The following is a 22,392-nucleotide window of genomic DNA, read 5'->3' as shown; positions in this document are numbered from 1 at the left end:
TAAACTACATCGGGCTAACCCCGATATCGGACCTAAGTCTGAAACACATAAACATATAAACTACATCGAGCTAACCCTGACATCGGACCTAAGTCCAGTATATGTAAAATACATAAATGGGTCGGCATTGATGCATTCGACCCGTTCCTACTGGAGGAAAACTCACCTCTCAAGCTGGTTGTTGAAATCTTAAGTGAGGAATCTCTGATGGATGCTCTGTTGACTCCCGAGCTATAAATTCACAAGGAACACTTAGTCAAAAATTGAAAATCCTTCTAAGGGTAAAACGACCATTTTACCCCTAGTCAAAGTCAACGCTCTGTTCAATATCAAAGTCAAGGTCAACTTCCAGTTGACCCAACTCGTCGAGTTACCTCCTAAATCATCGAGTCCCTAGGCTATTCAGACTTGTGACAAATCAATTCAACTCGTCGAGTCTCTTCGCAGACTCGTCAAGTTCCACCTGGTATGGAATCGGGACCAATCGACTCAACTCGCCGAGTCCCTCCCCCCCCCCCCCTCTGGATTCACCGAGCCCCCTTTCCTGTTTGGCTATCTTGATGGATTAAGCCCCTACACCAGATCCAAACTTTATACTTCACATAAACCCCAAAAATGTCCTTTTAAGGGTAAAGTTTCCAACATTACCTATTAATACCTCTTCTTAATGGGTTTAGCTCAAATCCTAACTCCTTGGGACCTAAAACTTGGTCCTTAAGCCATCCATGCACCAAACTAAAGCTTACAGCCACATATCTAAACCCCTAACACTACTTGGACACGTAAAGCTCCCACCTTTCTCTTCATGCATGGCCTTTTTGGGCTAAAAAGGCCAAAATGACACTTTAGGGCTTGCATGGGGGATATAATGGTATAAAGTTTGCACCTTTATACCCTACCAACCCTTCAAGGTCTTAGATCTGGAAAAATACCCACTTGGGTCATCCATTCTCCAAAAGTTATCATTCTTGGGCCAAACCCCTTATAAAAAAGGAATGAAGAGATCTAATGAACTAGTGGTCAAGATAGAAACTTGATTACCATAAAATGTAGCCAAATAAGTGTAGTTTCTAGATCTACTCTCTTCCTTTTGAGTCTTCTAACTCCTTCTTCTTCTTCAAGCTTCAAGAACACACAAGATTACTCACAAATGGCTCACACACTAACAAAATTCTCTAGGGTTTCTTGGATTAGGGGTTGGGACTTGGAGGCTGGAAATGAGGCTATAAGGTGATGATTAAGTTTCTTAAATAGGGTATAAACCCCAAAATTAGGGTTACATTCTGGTAGACCTACTCGCCGAGTCGAAGGCTCTCAACTCGTCGAGTAGATGGCTTTAAACTCGCGTCCAATCTTGCTTTTACTCGAAGAGTCTGGGGCTCCCAACTCGTCGAGTAGCTACATAAAAATAAACAAACTACAACTAAATGCGTACAAGGAATAAGGCGTTACATGAACACTTCCAAAAAGTTCGTTACCTAGATGTGTATAAAAAATAGTTACCAGATGTGAACAAACCGAAAAGGTAAGAGTAAATTGTACAAATGGTCCTTGTGGTTTGGGTAATTTATTCATTTGTTCCTTAACTTATTTATTAACTCGGATGATCCCTAGTGTTTATTTTGTTATGCATTTGGTACCTGTCTTATGTTACAACCGGTCATAATGATCATATGTGAACACTTTCAAAAAGTTTGTTACCTAGATGTGTAAAAAAAAAGATAGTTACCCAGTTGTGAAAAAACATAAAAATTAATTACCTTAATAAGTGTATTCCCCCCCCCCCCCCACACACACACATATATATATATATATATATATATATATATACATACTTATGGACTTTATATAGATTTCCGGACGTGTAACAAGTTCATAAAGTCCAAAATGAGTACAAACTAAATATCTCACAAGCACCCGGACTACAAACAAACTTCATCCCCATCACCCATGGTGTCCCTCCCTGGGCCGGCGATGAACCCTTTCCCATCGGATTTTAATGGATTTCCGGAGAATAAAAAGCTCGTATGATCCACCAATGTTAATCCAGTAAGGGAAGAATCATTTCCAATTAATGATGAAAAGGTGATGATGAAAAGGAAAGAGCAAGTGAATAAGAAAATCGAGTCGCAAAAGGTCATATCGTTATATTAAGATGAGAGGATATGAAGGCGGTGATTGAGAAGAAAAAAGGATCCACGAGGTTGTCTATGGGAATTGTACTCGAGCGCTTCACGAACGTATCGCTGCTTTGCGTTGGGAGTCTGCTCTTAAGGTAGTTCGTTACTTGTTTCTCAATTTAACTTTGATTTTCACACGTATTTCGGTGGTTGTGTTGTAATTGAATTCGTGAAATTCAAATTGAGCTTACTGGGGCATCTAATTCTCAAGTTTTATGGTATGCTGCAAACTTAGTGACACATTAAGATACTAGGTTAGATACCCTTGTAGTAGACAAGTTGATTATCCGTATCATTAACATCTAATAGAGAACATAAGAATGTTTCAAATGCAATATAAGAGGTTTACCAATAAGAAGGCATTTGGAATATGTTGTTGTATCATTTGTATAAAGTTTAGCCAATTTTTACTTAATGAAAGTAGAAAGACTTTAATTGATTTGGTTATTGCAACATTCTACTTTCATTGATTATTTTTTCGTATTAAGGCATTGTACTTTCAATGTATAATGCGTTAATAATAATAAAAAAAGTTAATGAAGGTAATATGTATTATGAAACAAAGCAATAAATATTGCTTTTGTATAATCTTACTTTCTTTTTTGTTTAATTATAGAATTATAGTTTCAATACTTTTCTTATTAAGACATTGTGCATAAAAAATCTACCAAATTCCTTCACAGACTTCTAACCTTCAGTTTTGTGATTTCCAACTGATGAAGAGGAAAAAAAAAACAGGCATTTCATCACACATAATTTATCAACATCTCTCATCATTTAATTATTTATTCAATAACATTCTCCTGAGCACAATAGCAAGAAACAATAGAATTCAAATATAACTTTGTTGTTATTAATATTTAATATCATGACACTATATGTTTTTCATGTTTTTGAACTACTTCATGAGCAGCTTTGGTACAGACCTAACTCTGCTATATACGTGAAGTTAATTGTGATGCTTGGAAAATGCAAGCAACCTAAGAGAGCAAATTCCTTGTTTCAAGCCATGATTGATGAAGGATGTGATGTAAACCAAGAGTCATACATTGCTCTTCTCTCTGTCTATAGCCGAAGTGGCCTATTTAGAAAAGCATTTTCTATTCTAAAAGTGATGAAGAACACACCCAACTGCCACCCTGATGTCTACACATATTCCATCCTCATAAAATCATGCCTTCATTTTCATGAGTTTGATAAAGTGCAATCTCTGCTTTCTGAAATGTTCTCACGAGGAGTCAACCCGAACACATTTACTTACAATACCCCTATTGATGCATACGGGAAAGCAAAAAGGTAATCCTTCAACAAATAGATTACTTTTTTAGGCTACATGGGACTAACATATGAATGTTTTTGTTTTCCAATTTGCAAAAGATTCGCTGATATGGAATCAACATTAGTGGAAATGCTTCGCCAAAGGGAATGTAAGCTTGATGTATGGACCATGAATTCAACCCTAAGAGCATTTGGTGGAAGTGGTCAAATTGAAACAATGGATCAATGTTATGAGAAGTTTCTAAGTGTTGGAATTCAACCTAATGATATGGGCATATTTAGTCATATAATTTATATATTATCTTAATACTTTATGTTGATTTTATCTCATTTAATGAACAAAAGGTGCTTAATTAGTTTAGAATTTCATTTTTCAGCAACAATGACATGCTCGGATGGAAAAGGAAACGAATTTAGCAATTGGAAAGCTTGGATCTTGGATTTTGAAGAAAGAAGGATGTTGTTGGACAACTTGAACCCTCGTTATTGGTTTAGCCATATCTCATGAACCGTAACTTCGATTAACGAGATTCAAAATGTTTTGAAAACTATACATAATTTTAGACGACTTCTGTGTTTTGAGAAAATGTTAATTCCAAAGCGAACTCGACGAGTTGGGCCTACAACTCGACGAGTTGAATAGAAGTTCCACGATTCTTAACGTTGACTTGCCGTACACGCGATTTAAATGAAGAACTCGACGAGTTTTTCCCAAAAACTCGTCGAGTTGGCTTTGTTTTCAAAATCTATATATAGGATCGCTTTCATTCAAAACCCTAACTAATTCTGGAAGTTTTGGATGATTTTTGGAGGCTAGAAGGGTTCTTAGACTTGTGGTTTTCGAGAATTCAAACCAGAACTCAATTTTGAAGAGATCAAAGGCAAACAAACATTACTTTTATCTTGATCTTTTGTGTGAACCATGCTTGAATCATTAGATTTTGATTTTAGGATGCTATTTGTTGTAGTTATGAACTAAAAGCTCCATACTTATGTTTAGACTAGATGATCTTATGAATATAGTTTGATTGAGTGGCTTGGATTGATTTTATTTGGTTATTTATCTTGTTAAGCTTGTTAAAGACCCTTACGTGTTAATGATAATTATTCTCTGTTAATAATCAGGTTTATTAAGTTGTATGAACATCTTCTTAATTGCTTGAATCATATAGTTTTGTGAAAACAAGATTGTATGCCTAGTATTAGTGAACATGAACCTAGGGTTAACTAGAAAATAAGTAAGTTGATGTGTGAGCCTGTGTGATGAACAACCACATATGATTTGATTGAATTGACAAATTTAGTTAACTAATATTACAAGTCTTACTTGATTTGAACCGAACACTAGGAAACTTGTTAGTTTAATCACTTGATCATTGTTTGAATTAACTTGTTTGCTAAAGGATTAGTAATAGTGAACATGAACCTAATCACATTAGAAATCGGTAACCATTGATATATTAATCCATTGCACTTGCCACGAAATCAACCATAGGAATAAGTGAATCAAATATGAACATAATTCTCTTTATCTTATTGAATCTAGTTGTATTTTGTTCCCTTAGTTGTTAATTGTCTTTTGTTTGAGTGTTATTTGATTACTAAGTTTCTAGTCTTGCAAAACTAGAGAAAACCCCTTTCCATTATTTGTTTTGTTTAGATAATATTAGCATTTATTTTAATTGTTTATCGTTCCATGTGTTCGATATCATACTTACCTGAACTAAATAGTTAATCGATAGGTACACTACCTATCGTGTGTTTGTCTTTGTTTTTAAGTTAGTAGGATTAAAACTAGTACTTTCCATACGTATCACCTAACATCAAAACCTTCATTATGCTTATAAATTCATATGGAAAACTGGAAACTATAAAAAGATGAGTGAAATGATGGAATACATGTAAAAATATCATTTCTCATGGACTCTAGTGAATTACAATATAGTCATAGGTGCATTTGGGAGAGCTGGAGATGTAAATCAAATGGAAATTTTATTTTGGTTGATGCAATCCGAGAGTATAAAACCAAATTGTGTTACACTGTGTTCGCTTGTATGAGGTTATGTGCAAAATGGCAAAGCAGAAAAGATCGTAGGCTATTGTAGTATATTGAAAGTTTGAATGTGATGGTTGATACTGTGTTTTTTAATTGTTTGGTGGATGCTTATGATATTATGGGATGCTTAGCGGAAATGAAGGGGGTGTTGGTGATGATGGAAAGTAAAGGGTGTGAACCTGATAAGATTACGTATAGAACTATGATTACAGCTTACAATATGAATGGAATGAGTAACCATGTGAAGGAGTTGAGGCTTATGCTTTCTTCAGTTGGAAAATCAGATTCTAGATGATAATTTTTTTTGAGGGATTTAATGTGTTGTTATATATGATTACAAAAACTATGTTATTTCATACAAGAACAATAGTCTGATGTTTTTTTTAAGATGCATATTTGTTCATTTAAATTATGTGTGTGTTAATGAAATATACAAACAATTATTGATCATGATTTATGGATGATATGAGTGTTAATGAAGTTTATTGTGATTTTGTAGATAAGAGTCTTGCATTAAATTATTTTAAGTTGAAAGAGCCACCTGGAGGTCAACTGAATAAAAGGTGCTGATATTTATAGTTTTAGCTATTAGGAACTTCATTGCATCAGAGATTTTGTAATTTTCAACGCAAAGTTCCACCAATGATGTACTGAAAGCTCTGTATACTATCTGATTAAATATTCACTAATCACTATATACTAAAAAGTTAAGTGGGCACATTTGTTTTTGAGTAACTTACACGACTGGTACCTATAGTTTAGGGTAATTTGTACGTTTGATCTCTAATTTATTTTTTTAACTCGGAAGCTCTCTACTGTTTGTTTTTGTTACACACTTGGTCCATACCTTACCTAAAAAGACTATTTTGCCCTTGATTTTTTAGTTTATTTAAATAAACACACCCCAACCCCACCACTCTCACCTTATCTTACCTACCCCACTATTTTTCCCTATTTAAATAATAGTCTTTTTAGATAAGACATGAACCAAGCGCGTAACAAAAACAAATAGTAGGGACCAAGCGCGTAACAAAAACCAACAATATGGACTTTCCGAGTTAAAAAATAAGTTAGGGACCAAGCACACAAATTACCCAAAACCATAGAGACCATAATTTACTATTTATTTTCCTTTGGTTTTAATGATAAAGTTATAAAATTACATATGTATTTTTATTTTTCTATCTTTTTTTACATGTATGGTCATTGTAATTGAACCGAGTAATCACAAGTTTGAAATTTGACTCGAGTCTTGATTTTCAAGCTCGAGCTCAACCTCGATAAAGTAATTGACACTTTCGATTTCGGTTCAACTCAACTGATTGACTATTAGAAAAAGAGAAATTTGTTCCATTGAAGCATTAAAGGACAAAAATGGTGTTACCAAGGCGTCATTGTTTATCCAAGGCATAATATTTCTTACAAAATCGATAATAATAATAATACAAAATAATATTTGAATCTTAAAATTTTGAAAAGCTACCATGTCTCTTAGGTTTTTTATAGTAAAAGATCATTGATAAACAAATGAATCTACCTTTATTCAAATTTAAATGACTGAAAACCTTTTGACATTTACAATTTGATCCAAAGTGTCGATCTCTAAGTGAAATCATAACAGGTTACAAATGTATTAAATTCAACTAAAAACCACAACCATAAATGAACCTCGATTAAATAAATGATCTCAAACTAAAGTCATGGAAATGAAAATTACATGAGACTAGTTAAATATATAACTCATATGAAAATTATAATTCATTATATATCTCGATCATTTGAAGAACTCAAAAGTTAATTACGAAATGATCTCAGATCTCTTCAATTAATTAAATGATATTAAACTAAAATCATAGAAAAGCTTTGCATGAGATTAATTTAATGATTATCTTGTGAGAGTTCCAATTTAAATATAAATCTTAATTATTAGAAATATTTTATACAATTAGTTATGAAACGATCTCATATTTTAATTAGAAATCATATATTGATCAATAACCTCGATGCCCATTATGAGAAACTGCCTAGCATTTAATAACATGTCAACAAACTTAGGTCGGTAATTATTGTTCACAATCCCTCCTACTAAAGTTGAGTGTTTACTATGATATGCATGTGCTCAAATTCATTTTCATTGATAAACGAGTCAAAATGTCTTGCTCATTAACACTAGATCACCACCACCATCGCCGTCGTTCTCATTTCCACAACACAAACATTAACATTCTCACAACGAGCGTACAACTTTCAATAAGTTCTTCCAATCGTGTGTCATGACGATGTATTTTTAATTCGCCATTTGTTGTCGCTGAGTATTATGTTGGGTCGAAAATTATATAAAGACGGACCTCTTTTAGAAGTTGAATAAGAAACATCTCCATTGTTGCTGAAAGTTACCGGAAAAGAAATCGATAGAATTTAGGAAGTGAGGGTTTTAAAGAAGCGGATGCAATTTATCCAAAATATTCCATTTACATTCAAGTTAAATTTTAGATGGTCTGAAAGTTATTAAAAAATAAAATTAAAGGTCCAAACAAATATTAAATTCTAATAACATCTCCCCTGCTTTATGATAATATTACACAAATGATCCTTGTACTTTATAAAAGGTCTCAAATGCAGTCTCTAATTTTTTCCATGACAAGAATGCTTCATATGGTTTTAGTTTGTTGTAGTGTTTATCCTTGGCACATATAAAATAATATTTTCCCCTTATAAAAAACGATAATAATTATTTATTTAGATACATTAAAGAAATCGATAGAATTTAGGAAGTGACGGTTTTAAAGAAGCCGATGCAATTTATTCAAAATATTCCATTTACATTCAAATTAAATTTTAGACAGTATGAAAGTTATTAAAAATAAAGTTAAAGGTCCAAACAAATATTAAATTCTAATAACATCTCCCCTGCTTTATGATTATATTACACAAATGGTCCTTGTACATTATAAAAGATCTCAAATGCAATCTTTAATTTTTTCCATGACAAGAATGATTCATATGGTTTTAGTTTGTTGGAGTGTTTATCCTTGGTACATATAAAATAATATTTTTTCCCTTCCTTTGAGCAAAAGAAGCATTTAATGCATCATACAAAAAAAGTAAAATTGTCAAAGCCCCGTATTTACCTATAAGGGTCCTAAGATATTCTATGATCAAAGACTTTATGTTAGTTACAAATTAGATTCGAACCAACACATTTGAGAGCAAACTACAGGCCTAACGACCTACCATTCATTCATATTGCGACTTTGTTTACCCGATCCAAGGGACTGCACCTCCACAAATGTTATCAAAAATGATTTTTTCTCACTCTCCACGATTCCTCTCGCGTCTAAAGGGTACATCTATGGCCCACATATAGACATTATTTTTTTTTATCCTTTTATTTTACATAGTTCATTTTATGTAAAAAGCAAGTGATCGAACCAATAAACAATAAGGAAAAACAAGCTACCTTAGAGTGACGGATAAATGCATATTATAAATGGGTTTCATATATATATATATATATATATATATATATATATATATATATATATATATATATATATATATATAGAGAGAGAGAGAGAGAGAGAAAGAGAGAGAGACAGAGACAGAGAGAGAGATTAAAATGTCTCATATCTTTTATGTCTACAAATATTCCTACCCACTAACATTATGACACATGTCATCATTCAACCATTCAATTTAATTTTATTTGATATATTCCTAATATACTGATAATGAGATAGTTAAGTAATATGAAATGGTGACACATATCATAATTTTAATCGGTAGAAATATTTGTAGACATAAAAGGTAGGAAACACTTTAATATATATATATATATATATATATATATATATATATATATATATATATATATATATATATATATATATATAAACATATTTTTTTACATCTTATAAACATATAGTTTGTACCACGTAAAATCATAATTAGTCAAGTTTGGATACATATTTTCAACATAACTTTTACAACACGTATGCAAGTATATAAATTTAGAAATGTATTTTATTGCTATATGCCCATAAATCAATTTATGGAAACTATTGAACTAGTGAATAAATGAATCAATGAAAACTATTAAATAACTTATATGTTATTCATTTCTTATGTATTAAAAATATCATTTTACGCCTTACGATTTAATCTTCCTTAATAAATGAAGGTTTTTTGCCACTTGTCAATCTCTCATGAGTTTTGACACTTGTCATTTTGTGGTAATTTTGAAATAAATATTATCTACTTGTCAATTTTTGGTTTGTATTAATTTTTAATTAAAGTCATATACTTATATATATATATATATATATATATATATATATATATATATAAAGTATTAGATATATATATATATATATATATATATATATATATATAAAGTATTAGATATCATATATATATATATATATATATATGATATTAAATTATAATAAATATGTTTCTTTTTTATTTTAAAGTTGTACATTAAAAATATTTCTTTTTTATACTTTAAATTTAATCATTTTTTAAATCAACCCGTATAATATACGGGTCTCACACCTAGTACTTAATATATATTAGTTATATATTCCCAATTCATCATGGTTGTAATTTTCCAACTATGACATTAACCATCATATGTAGCATTCATATGACATTAACCATCATATGTAGCATTCACATATGTTTAATGTATAACAACCACATATAAGGAATTAGTTGAATCAAAATACATATGTTTAATGTTCAAAAGTCTACATAAACTTCATTTAAACATTATATTTTTGATTTAAATATATAGAATACAAAAAGGGTACTATATGTTTCATTTGAAAGACTTACATGTTAGATTTTTATGATAAGATTGTATTATTATAAATTAAGAACCATAAGTGTGGTTGTCTGTGTTTGAGAGGTTACAAAGTTATTCATTAGTTTTCAATATTTTGAGTATGAAATGTGGTTGGTACCTAACGTACACACCATACACGTACATATAGGATTATGATATTTTGAAAAGTGATAGTTTCCAAAAAAAACCCATAACTAAACATGAAATCTCTGTATATTATACCACTAGGTGTGAGACCCATGTATTATATGAGTTTAATTAAAAAAAATTAAATATGAAATTTTAATAATAAGAAAAAAAATTTGAATTTATAAGAAAAATGAGAAAAATTTTAAATTATTAAAATTAATGAGGCTTTAATGTATTGAATAAATTACATATATAAACATTTTCTAATAAATACGTTACATATATATTACCTTACATATTAAATATGAAATTTTAATTTAATAAAATGAAAAATACAATAAAATGACAAGTGGAAAATATAAAATCTAAAAATTCTAGAAAATGTCATGTGTCCAAATGAAAAAGAAGATGACATGTGGTAAAAAACATTCATTTATTAGAGTAGATCATAGTTTTTATTTTTTATTACAAGATTGTATTTTTAATTTTTTTATTCAATCAATCTATTTTAAAATAACTATCCATGTCAATTATTTTTTCAAAAAAATTTATTTTTACATGTAATATTTAAATTTAAATGATGTTATAATTGAATAGATTTTTTAAAATTAAAATAAAAAATATAAATATTATGCTAGATATATGATAAAAAGATACTATTTTTATTGTTTCCTTTGAAGTTTGAGACCAAATCCCTTTTCAACAACAAAAGGTAAGCAAAAAGCCCAAATACTACCAAAAAAGCCCTCTCCATCTGCGTCTGCATGTCCAGCCCACTACTCACAGAGACGACGAAATAGTTTTTTGCAAATCTGCTTAAGAGAGAGGAATTCGAGCTTGAAGACGAACCAGAACGAACAACATTACATACACACCAATCTTTCACACAAAGGACATTCATATATATTATGTATATGTATAATTTGTGAGTGATTAGGGTAAACAATTTCAAAAAGGACGCACTCAGTCGATTCTTTTGATGTCCTATATTTTCTAGGGCAAAAATTCGTTTTTGATTTGGAAATTGATCTATTTTACATCATAGCAGCACCTCAGGGGAGAGGGGAAAGGTTTCCTAGCTGGATATTGTTGCAGTGCTCTTCGCAATTCAGGTATTTCTCACAGAAACCCTAGAATTGGACGAAATGTTATATATTGTGTAAACCCTAGAACTGGAACTATTGGAATTTTTTCACTCTAGTAGATTATAGGTCAATGAATGTGTAATTATGTAATTGCAGTGCTGTATTGGGGCATTTTGATTGAATGCATGCCTGAACCCTAACCAAGTGTCAAAGTGACAAAAACTAGGGTCGTTTTTCATTTCTCAAACATGGGGCGTTGGTAACTCTATATTACTGGGGCATTTTTCTTTAAATTATGAACGTTTATAATGGTGGTTGCACGTGGGCATGGAGTGTACTAAGCAATGGTGTGTAATATACAGTGCAATTATTTGAATTTTACTCATGAGAATTGAATTGGCTTGCTCATTTGTGCACTATGACTGACTAACTTAACCTGGACACCTAATTGGTAGATAGCTTTCTTTGGATTCATGAATTGAATCATAACTATGCTACTGTTATAGCAAGAAATGGTTATCTTGGTGTAGATAATTTCCAAGTTAGTTCATTTTCTATGATCTTTGTTTTTCCATACAACATATTCAGGTTTGGTGGCATACCTTATATAACATATGACCTCTTTCTCTCTTTGTGTGCATAACCATTAGGAATGAGAATATTTTGTAATCTCTCTCTCTCTCTCTCTATATATATATATATATACATATGTATGTATATCTGTAATGTGATTTAGTTTTTGAATTAGGGTCATGAACAGACCTCTAGGTGCTTGAAGAGGGCATGCATGGATGTACTTCAGGGTTTATGCTTATAGTCAATGCTGAGTTTGATTCAATGGGAGGAGTTATTGATACCGGAGTTGGAATTTCTTCAAAACCATCTCTGCAGCAATCGTCAGATCTTGAAAAAACTCAAGCGGAACTTAGGTAACAGTTGTGCTCTTCTTTATGTTGCAAAATTTTGCTTTGACCCCTGTGTTTTTTTCTGAAATCAAGCCAATGTAATAATGTATGTTTTATTGCAGGCAAACATTCACTGCTGCTGAGAAATTTAGAAGAGAATTGGAATTTCTACAGAAAGTAATGGGACTAATCTTATCTTTATGTTTGAAAATCTTTAAGCTTAGATTGGTGATGAAATGGTTGGTATTTGCAGGGTGGAGACCCTTTAGACTTGAAACCTGGGAATGCAGCATCGATTAGCTTTCAGTCCACATCACTGACAGCAGATCGACATCTGACAAGGTCTGTATCTAGTGTGTAATGAATGTGCCAAGTGTTTCCAGCATGATTATTGCCTATTGATAATCTTTTATTATGGTTTTCTTAGTGAAGCAAAGGGTAGTTTTGCAATTACTGCTTCACCTCATGGAGATTCAGTTGAAAGTAGCGGTAGACTAGGTGCTCCTTCAGTCTGTGAACCCAACAGTGCTGATAATCTCATGCTATTCGATGGTGCAAATAACATTAACTTCTCCAAATTGGATGTTGGACACATCAGCAAGGAATCAGGCTTAGACTCTGCTGTGTTGGAACTTCCTAAAAAATCATATAAACGTAGGGTTAGGTCTCGACCAAATCGGGATGGGGCCCGTTCAAGTTCTACTGATGCAGTTCCTTCTCGTGGTGCTCATTTTCTTCCTTTTCGACATGCTTCCAACTCCAATCCTAAAACTCCTAATGAGTTAGATGGTGTGCCAGCTGGACAATCAACCCTTGGACCTCCACATGGTCCATATTCTGCTGTTTTAGATGCTAATCTTATACAAAACACTCAAGAGAATCATCAAGAACAGGTAGAAGACTTGACAGATTCCAAATCTCCTCCTCATGCAGACACAGTGAAAACTGAAATTTTTGTGGGTCCCACTCCCACTCCCACCAATGGGGTTGGAAACATGGAAGAGGTGAAAATCAGACATGAAGATGGAAATAATGGTGAAGTGATTCCCACAAAGGTGTTGGATTCTGAGTCATCATGCGGTCAAACCAGTCAACGTTTTGATGGGTATAGTTTGGCATCAAAGGAGGTGGTAGATGTGGTAGGTAATAATTTAGTTGCAGAAAAGGATGATAAGATATTGAATGTTGATAAAGATAAAGATAAGAATAACGATGGCTCGTCTATTAAGGAAGAGGAAGGTCTGAAAGGATCTGAATCTTGCTTGCAAAATGAGTTGAAGAATTCTGTTGCTACCAGAAAATATGCTCCAGATGGCTGCATCACCTCAGAAACAGAAAGAAAACATCAGGCTTCAAATGACACTGTTAGGCATTGTGCTGATGTGGCGGAGCAAATTGCATGCTCTCAGGAAAACCTCAAACAGGCAACCAAAGAACATGAAGACTCGATTTTAGAAGAGGCTCGAATTATAGAGGTTGTTTTTTGTTTTCATTTTGTTTTTAAAAATTCAAGGCATTTGATTGGCTCCGCATAAAAGTGTCCTAAATAGCTGATTTGAGATTGTATTGTAAACAGGCAAAACGTAAGAGGATTGCTGAGCTGTCTGTTAGAACTTTGCCATTGGAGAGACGTCTAAAATCACAATGGGATTTTGTGCTCGAGGAAATGTCATGGTTGGCTAATGATTTTGCCCAGGTTTGTTTTTGCTGATAAAGATCTAAGGGGCTGTTTCTTTTTTAATTATCCCACATTAAGTCATGTATGGGTAAAGTGGCTGAATGGGTAATGATGTTTGTCTGGATAAAGTGTATGCATATGGTTCATTTGTTATCGACAGAATAAATAACCTGAATGAGACTAAATGACCCTTTTACCCTTGCATTCCCCCCAAAAAAAATCACAGTATTTATCATTTTTAACAATATTCATCAATTTTAACGTTAGAGGAGCAGGATGTATAAAAGAGGAAGGGCAAACAGGTATTCTTTCTCTTTTCCTGGATAAATTGTATGGGTAAAGTGGCTGAATGAATAATGATGTCAATAAATTGTTGGCTTGTTGCATACATATGGTCTGTTTATTTTTTGAGGCCGAATACCCTGTTTTAATGAGATTAAATGACCATTTTACCCTTACATTCTGAATTCTTTTTTGCAATATTCATCAATTTAACATGAGAGGAGTTGGGAGGAAAAACGAAGAAATGAAAATAGGCACAAATGGTTTGTATCTTAATACATTAAGCAATCAAGTTCATTAAGTCATTCTTTCCAGATTAAGTAAAAAAGAAACAACCATGTGTAGCTATCCAGATTAAGTTCTTAACCCATCAAGCTGATTAAGTCAAAAGGAAACAACCTCTTAGTGGCTTAACCCATTAGATTAAGTAGAAAAGGACCTGTATAGCTGTCCAAATTCAGTGCTTGACCCTTTAAGGCCATTCACCCAATTAGTGAGTATTTGGTCCTATGTTTATAAACAGGAGCGCCTTTGGAAGGTAACTACAGCTGCTCAACTCTCAAAGAGAGTTGCTTTTTCTTCACGTGTAAGATTCAAAAAACAAAGCTCACTGCAAAAGCAAAAGGAAGTGTCTCACACTTTAGCAGAAGCAGTCATGGAGTTCTGGCACTTGATACAGGTCTTTTTTATAAGTTTTTGTAATCTTTTATCAACTTATTGTGAGTTCTGGCACTTATATTGTGACATTTAACAGGTGAAACGCGAGGAATCAGAGTCACAACTGACAAAAGATCATGGAGTTGGGATTCAGGGATATGCAATGAGGTTTTTGGAGTATAATAGCTCTAAAGCTCAATACAACCCAACTGAAGCACCTGTGACAACTGATACTATATCTGATCTAGGCATCATGGACCTTTCCTGGGAGGACAATTTGACAGAAGTATGGACTAACACTTGGTATCTTCACATGTCACGTTGCAATCACTATTACATCACATTTCACTATCTTACACAAACACAATGCCATAAACTGAGACAAACTATGCACACATTAATACTTCAATTTTTAACTGGTTTCATAACAACTTTGTATCACTGTAATGCAGGAGAACCTCTTTTATACAGTTCCACCTGGCGCAATTGAGGCCTACAGGAAAGCAATTGAATCTCATTTGCTTCAGTTTGAGGTAAACATGCGTGAAAAGTAAAGTACATTGTCCATATTGGTAAAAAGAGTAAAGTATGTTGCAATTTGCTCAATGATATTTGTTTCGAAACTTGTTTAGAGAACTGGAAGTATCATGCAAGAGGAAGTGGATACATCTGGCTATGATGCTGTTGCAGGTATTATAACATTTTGTATTAATTGTTAATATATCCGTTAAAATTCTAACTGTTGAGACTTTGAATTTCAAGAAAATGCATTTGAAGAGGACGAAGGAGAAGCAAACACATATTATCTGCCTGGAGGGTTTGAAGGTCACAAATCTTCAAAAGCTGCTCAAAAAAGAAGGAAAAACTTTAAAATTTATGGGGGGAGATCATATGAGATGGGAGGTGATGTGTCATTCATGCAAACTGGTGGGACCCAACCGTCTATTTTGAGTGGGAAAAGACCTGCCACCAGCTTAAATGTCTCAATTCCTACAAAAAGAGTGCGTACTGCTTCCAGACAGAGGATTATAAGTCCATTCCATGCTGGAACTTCTGGAAGTGTACAAGCGCCACATAGGACAGATGCTTCAAGTGGCGATACAAATTCCTTCCAAGATGAACAAAGTAGTTTACATGGTGGGTCCCAGATACCGAATAATATGGAAGCTGAGTCAGTGGGAGACTATGAAAAGCAGTTACAGTTTGACTCCATGGAAGTTTCAAATAGACCTAAAAAGAAAAAGAAGGTAAAACATCCGGTATGTTGACATTTACTCAAGTCTTTTTTTTTTTTTTTTTTTTTTTTTTGGCTTCTACCTGTTTTGACTTTTAATCTTGTTTTTTGTTGTTTCAGGGATCCGCATTTGACCACCGATGGCAACTTGATTCTAATTTTCAAAGTGACCAGGTAAAAATTCCGACATTTAAAAAAAAAATAATGCTTTGCACTTTGTTGTAGAGTCGTATTGTAAGATTAAACATGTTGATATACAAATGCAGAAGGATCACTCAAGAAGGAGGCTGGATGCACATCAATTTGATTCGAATGGAAGCAGTGGTATGCGTCTTCCTATTCTCGTATATGTTTAAATTTGGCAGACTATTTGATTCTTGATGCATTTATTAGATAACCCATTTAAAAATCTTACTCACTTGGTTGGTTTGATTCCTTGGTTTCTACAGTGGCTTCTCAAATGAGTAATATGTCCAACCCGAATAAGATCATGAAATTACTAGTGCGTGATCGTGGAAGGAAAGCCAAAGCACTTAAGGTATTATTAATTAATTCATTGCTTTTAATTACACTCTAAATTCCTATTCTATTTCGTTACACGGATTAATTGAAAAGTCAACTCTGCAGACCCCTGTTGGGCAGCCAGGGTCAGGAAGTCCATGGTCGTTATTTGAAGACCAGGTCAAACTTTTTTTCCACTAAATTTTTATACATTATATTTCTTGAGAAATAAGTGTTGTTTATAAAATGTCTGTTGTCTCCTCAGGCACTTGTTGTGTTGGTTCATGATATGGGTCCAAACTGGGAGCTTATAAGTGATGCCATTAACAGCACCTTGCAATTCAAGGTAACTATCATATCATATCCCAATTCCCAAAAAAATTGTATTTTATATTAAAAAGGTTAATTTGTTACATGTTTGTGCAGTGCATTTTTCGCAAGTCAAAAGAATGCAAAGAGCGGCATAAAATATTAATGGATCGAAATACTGGGGATGGGGCTGATAGTGCTGAAGATTCAGGGAACTCCCAGCCTTATCCCTCTACTTTACCCGGCATTCCAGAGGCAATATTCAAATTTTAATTTTTATATCTGTAATATATATAGTTTATGTGTTTGAAGTTTTAAGGTGTATGTATGTATGTATGTATGATTGAGGTAAATTGTTGGTTTTTGTATGTACGTATGTTGATACAGGGCAGTGCAAGACAATTATTTCAACGGTTGCAGGGACCAATGGAAGAGGATACACTGAAATCTCATTTTGAAAAAATTATTATGATTGGGCATAAACAACATTACAGAAGGTCACAGGTAGTCTCTCAACACCTTTTCAACTTATTTTATGATTCTACTGTACTCATATAATCTTTTTTCTGCAAAGAATGATAATCAGGATCCAAAACAGTTGCAGCAGCCTCATACTTCTCATGCATTTGCTCTTTCTCAAGTCATTCCAAATAACCTTAATGGCGGGCCTGTCCTCACGTCAGTTCTCCATTTTACCTTTTACCACCCCTTTTGTTTTTTTACTTTGTTTTATAATACCATATTCTGTGTAATTACCAAAATAGGCCTCTAGAACTATCCGAACCAATCTCATCCAGCCCAGATGTTGTTCCGGTTGGTTTTCAAGGTTCGGGTGGGTTACCGGTTCTGAATCACGGTACTGTACCACCTATGCTTCCTGGATCCGGTCCCGCTCCTTCAGCTCCTGGTTCTTCCAATTCCGTTCATGGAACTAATCTTCCCTCTGCTTCTTCCCCTCTTAATCCATCTGTCAGGTAATTCAGTAAATAGCTTTCTTTGAATGACTTGTTTTTGTTCCGAGTTCTTACTTTTTTTTTTTTTTTTTTTTTTTTATTTTTTAAATTGTATGTATAGGGAGGGAAGATACGGGATCCCTAGAGCGGGGTCGTTATCGGTAGATGACCAGCAAAAATTGCAACAGTACAATCAGATGTTGTCTGCAAGAAACGCAAATCAGTCGAGTTTGCCTCCTGGGTCCCACTCGGTAACCGATCGAGGTGTACGTATGTTGCCAGCTGGAAGTGGTATGGGTGTTATGTGTGGGATGACCAGAGGCATCAAGATGGCAAGACCCCCCTCTATGATGAATTCCACCACTAGTTTGTTGACTTCCGGTACACCAACACCAACCTCTGCTCAAGGAAACTCCCTCTTGAGATCACGTGAGGCTATGCATATGATTCGGGTGAGTTCCGACGGAATCAGAATTCGCGATTCCATTCCATTGTGTGTTTGGTTTGCCAAATCGAGGGAACGGATTTCATTCTTTTTATATATATATAATAAAAGACTAAAATACCCTTACCATGTTTTTGATTTCTTTATACAGCCCAACCAGAACACGGACCACCAAAAGATGGTGGCGGCGGAACAAGCATCACAAAGTGGCAGCACTCAAGGAGTTCCTCCGTTGCCGCCTGTCCAGTCATACCCACTCCACCACCACCAGCCACCACGTCCGATTTCACCCCAACAGTCGCCACGCGTGCTCAACCCTAATTCCCATCATCCACATCATTTCCAGGGGCCCACCAACCCACAACATCCAGCTTTTGCAATGCGATTCGCTAAAGAGAGACAGCTTCAACAACAGCGGTTACGCCAACAACAACAGCAACAGTTTCCTACATCCAATCCCATAATGCCACCACAAGATTCTCAACTTCCAGCTTCATCTCCACCATTGGTGCCTTCACAGAAACTTCCTGTACCTGCACCTGCGCCACATGGGATTATGCGCAACCCTCAAACCATTACCAACAACAACAACCAAATTGCAAAACAACAACAGCAGCGGCCACGTCAGCAGTTCCAACAACCTAAGCTTATGAAAGGTGGAAGGGGGGGAGGTAGTAATAGTATGATGACTACTGCCGATATGAATGGATTTTCAGGAGGTGGAGGCCAATCTAGTGCTGCAGATAAAGGTGAGCAGAAAGTCATGCATCATATGATGTATCCTGGTAAGCAGCCACCAATATCACATTCTTCTTTAAGTCAACCATTGCCACATCTGCAAACATCAAAGCAACCTCAGCAGCAAAAAGCTTCCACTGATAACAATAATAATAATCAAAATCATGCTCCTCCTCCAACTTCATCCAACAACCACCACAAGTCGTTGCAAACAATAAATCCTCAAAAGTTGTTGCTTACTCGGAAAGTGAATCCATCTGAGTCACCTGTGACCACCTCTCAAACGACTACACCTGTCAATGATGCAAATAGTAGTGAAACACCTGTTGTGATGGCGGATAATGCTAAGAACTCTAACTCTGTACGGTTGTCACCACCACAAACTGGTGGTGCAGGGGCGGAGAGTGGAAGCTCTGATCAGGCTGCGGTTGAGTGGCAGCAGCAAAAGCCGCCTTCATAACCTCTCACTTTTGCCTGCTAATTTTGGATCGGAATTGAGCATTCCGGACCAACCGTTGGAGTTGGGCTCTCATTCCCAAGTAACACCAATCAATCTACAGGTTAGTTTCATTTCCCCTTCTATTAAATGAAAAAAAAAAAAAAAAAAAATTGGATTTTGATTTGATATATGATTTGCAGGTGGGGTGAAAGATGGAAAAAGAGTACCAATTTGTTATGAAGATGTTAGGATTAGGTTAACTGAAATGAGGGCTAATTCTTGGGTGTTTTTTGTATAAAATGATGAAGTCATGAACTAGGGTTGAGGGTTGATGGAGGAGGATAATGAGGTACGTGTACAGCTGTGACTTCCATCTCTCTGTCTCTGTCTATGTCTCTTTTTAAAACATTTTGTTTACTATTTTTCTGATCCTTGGATTAGCCCATATTAGTACCTTTTTTTTTTTTTTTTTTTTTTTTTTTTTTTCTTTTTTGTAATAGGCGGTGGGGTAGTTATTGTTAATGGCCAAAGCCTGGGGGGAATTTTGTGAATACTAATACTTCATTTAGTGTATACTTAGAGAGCTCAATGTTGTTATTATAATCACCTTCATTGCTGCATCACTTTAATCAGCATGTGTGAAGTGAAGTTCCTGCCGATTTATTATTATTAGCCTCTCTTTTTTTTTTTTTTTTTTTTTTAATAGCTAAATCAAGCCTTTAATTTAATTGCTCTGGATAAAGATAAACTAATCTATAGGAGAATGGTTTAATCTGGTAAGCTGTATATGAGTGTTTCGTTTTTTACTTGATGCAGAAAAGGATGACTTCATATATATAAAGTTAGAGAAATGAGATTTTCCCTGTTAATTTCTAGTTTTTTTTTTTTTTTTTTTTTTTTTTTTTTTTTTTTTTTTTTTTTTTTGTAATTCTTCCCGTTATTTTTAAGTGTCATCAATTTTCTATAAAAGTTATTAAACATAATTTATGGAGAACATTTTATCTAGATGGCATTTGGTGAGGAAAAACAAGGGGACTTAGCATGCTATATGACTCGGATAAACAATGAGTGTGCTAAAGATTCGAGGAAGATAGGCATTTGGTAATATAATGAGTTTAAGATCATCCGTTGATGGATATTGGTGTTGATTACTGTTTACGGGTTCTGTTACTTCAAGAACTTCGATGTTGTAACTCGAAGTTTCCATTAGATTCTTTGTAAGACCCCTTTTACAAAAAGAAATGGAGGTTTCTCAAAGTTATATGATGAAAAGATTGAGATCTTCTCTAGAATCGTTTTCTATTTTGTAAGATCATGATTGGATTGGAAGTTCAGATCGTGATCTTCTCTGTAGTCGTTTCCAAAGTAACAAATACCATCTTTTAATATTAAAAGATCGAGATCCTCTCTATAATCATTTTCCTATTTGGTAGGATCTGAAGATTCCTCCAGTTTGAAATTGGCACAAGTTAAAGACTTGCTTCATTTATCTATTCACAAGTTATAAAAAAAAAAAAGTTTAACCATTAGTAAAGATTAAATCAAATACAGAAGCGTTCAAAAAAAAAGGCCAATACATAAAATTCAAATCTAACCACAGAAGCATCATGCAGTTAAAGACATGTTCCACCACAAACTGAACCAAAAGTTTAAAACATGAAAAGTATTTTTTATTTATCCGTGTTTTAAGTTGATAGAAAATATTTAAAACAATAGTAAAGATTAACAGCTAATACACAAACTTCAAATGCATCGAGAGTCATGACCTTGTATGTAGTATATAGTCAAAGACATTAACTACATAATTAACTGGGAAGAACATCTCAAGTAGAATCTTCCTGTCATATGTGTGATCCTACACTATTAGGTTCGATCTTGCTCCAAAACTAATCTTATTGAGACCGTTTCGTGTTTTGTTTGTTGGATATAAGATTTTATGATAGAGGTCTTGATTTTAGCAACATTGATTCAAATCATAATTTTTTTAATCAAATAATATAAAAACTAGATGTAAGATCCATGTATTACATGGGTTTATTTAAAAAAAAAATTAAATATGAAATTTTAACAATTTGAGAAATTTGAATTTATAAGAAAAATGAGAAAAAATTTAAATTGTTAAAATTATTGAAACTTTAATATATTAAATACATTATATATATAAACCCTTTCTAATAAATACTTTACATATATATTAACTTACACATTAAATGTGAAATTTTAATTTAATAAAATGAAATATACAATAAAATGACAAGTGGAAAATAGAAAATTTAAAATTTTTAGAAAATGCCAAGTGTCCAAATGAAGGAGAAGAGGACATGTGGCAAAAAAACTTTCATTTATTATAGTAGATATTTGTTAGTACAAAAAACGTAGTATTACCGGCTTTTTACTATGGATTGATTTATAGATTTACCTAAAAACCAACACTAAGAGTATCAACTATACTTTATAAAGAGATGTGTCCAAAATAAAATAAATTTGTCTCCGCTTTCAAGTCTTATATTGAGGTACAAGGTTTATCCACATGTACATGTGTATAAATCCAATTTTCAAATTTAATAGGACTATTTTGAACATTGATTCAGTTTTTTCTCGAATATGGTGTTCAGTTTTGAACCACTTCGAGGTTTAAATGTATGATTGGTATAAAATCAGTTCAAAAGTGGTTTGA

The 22,392-nt window shown here is 33.6% G+C and overlaps 1 protein-coding gene and 1 pseudogene across 2 annotated transcripts; both read left to right on the top strand.

Moving 5' to 3' along the window:
- The first annotated feature begins 1,904 nt into the window (after nucleotides 1–1,904).
- LOC145012945 (pentatricopeptide repeat-containing protein At5g48730, chloroplastic-like) lies at nucleotides 1,905–5,809 on the top strand (annotated as a pseudogene).
- Nucleotides 5,810–11,258: 5,449 nt separating this feature from the next.
- LOC145011998 (chromatin modification-related protein EAF1 B-like) lies at nucleotides 11,259–20,335 on the top strand. 2 transcript variants are annotated; one of them, XM_078970760.1, is made up of 23 exons: nucleotides 11,259–11,601; nucleotides 12,323–12,503; nucleotides 12,602–12,656; nucleotides 12,733–12,821; nucleotides 12,907–13,954; nucleotides 14,056–14,175; nucleotides 14,963–15,118; nucleotides 15,194–15,382; nucleotides 15,549–15,629; nucleotides 15,729–15,786; nucleotides 15,859–16,343; nucleotides 16,451–16,504; nucleotides 16,597–16,654; nucleotides 16,780–16,868; nucleotides 16,958–17,011; nucleotides 17,097–17,177; nucleotides 17,258–17,395; nucleotides 17,528–17,644; nucleotides 17,715–17,818; nucleotides 17,905–18,114; nucleotides 18,215–18,545; nucleotides 18,690–19,836; nucleotides 19,916–20,335. In XM_078970760.1, the coding sequence occupies exons 2-22, from the start codon at nucleotides 12,358–12,360 to the stop codon at nucleotides 19,734–19,736; spliced, it is 4,710 nt and encodes a 1,569-aa protein (XP_078826886.1). In that variant the 5' UTR covers nucleotides 11,259–11,601; nucleotides 12,323–12,357; the 3' UTR covers nucleotides 19,737–19,836; nucleotides 19,916–20,335. The 2 variants fall into 2 exon arrangements, with proteins under 2 accessions (XP_078826886.1, XP_078826885.1); XM_078970759.1 differs by having other exon boundaries at nucleotides 15,859–16,355.
- The last annotated feature ends 2,057 nt before the right edge of the window (nucleotides 20,336–22,392 follow it).

Source organism: Lactuca saligna, chromosome 8 (assembly GCF_052625555.1).
Source record: "Lactuca saligna cultivar CGN05327 chromosome 8, ASM5262555v1, whole genome shotgun sequence".
Lineage (NCBI taxonomy): Eukaryota > Viridiplantae > Streptophyta > Magnoliopsida > Asterales > Asteraceae > Lactuca > Lactuca saligna.
Note: the sequence above shows the minus strand (reverse complement) of the source record. Positions and strands in the feature narration are given on the sequence as shown.

Bases quoted from the DNA above. Each gene is read 5' to 3' on its own strand.
- LOC145011998 (XM_078970759.1), top strand. From the start codon at position 12,358: ATGCATGGATGTACTTCAGGGTTTATGCTTATAGTCAATGCTGAGTTT. The intron at 15,630-15,728 runs GTAAACATGCGT...AAACTTGTTTAG, and splicing joins CTCATTTGCTTCAGTTTGAG to AGAACTGGAAGTATCATGCA. The intron at 16,655-16,779 runs GTATGCGTCTTC...TGGTTTCTACAG, and splicing joins TGATTCGAATGGAAGCAGTG to TGGCTTCTCAAATGAGTAAT.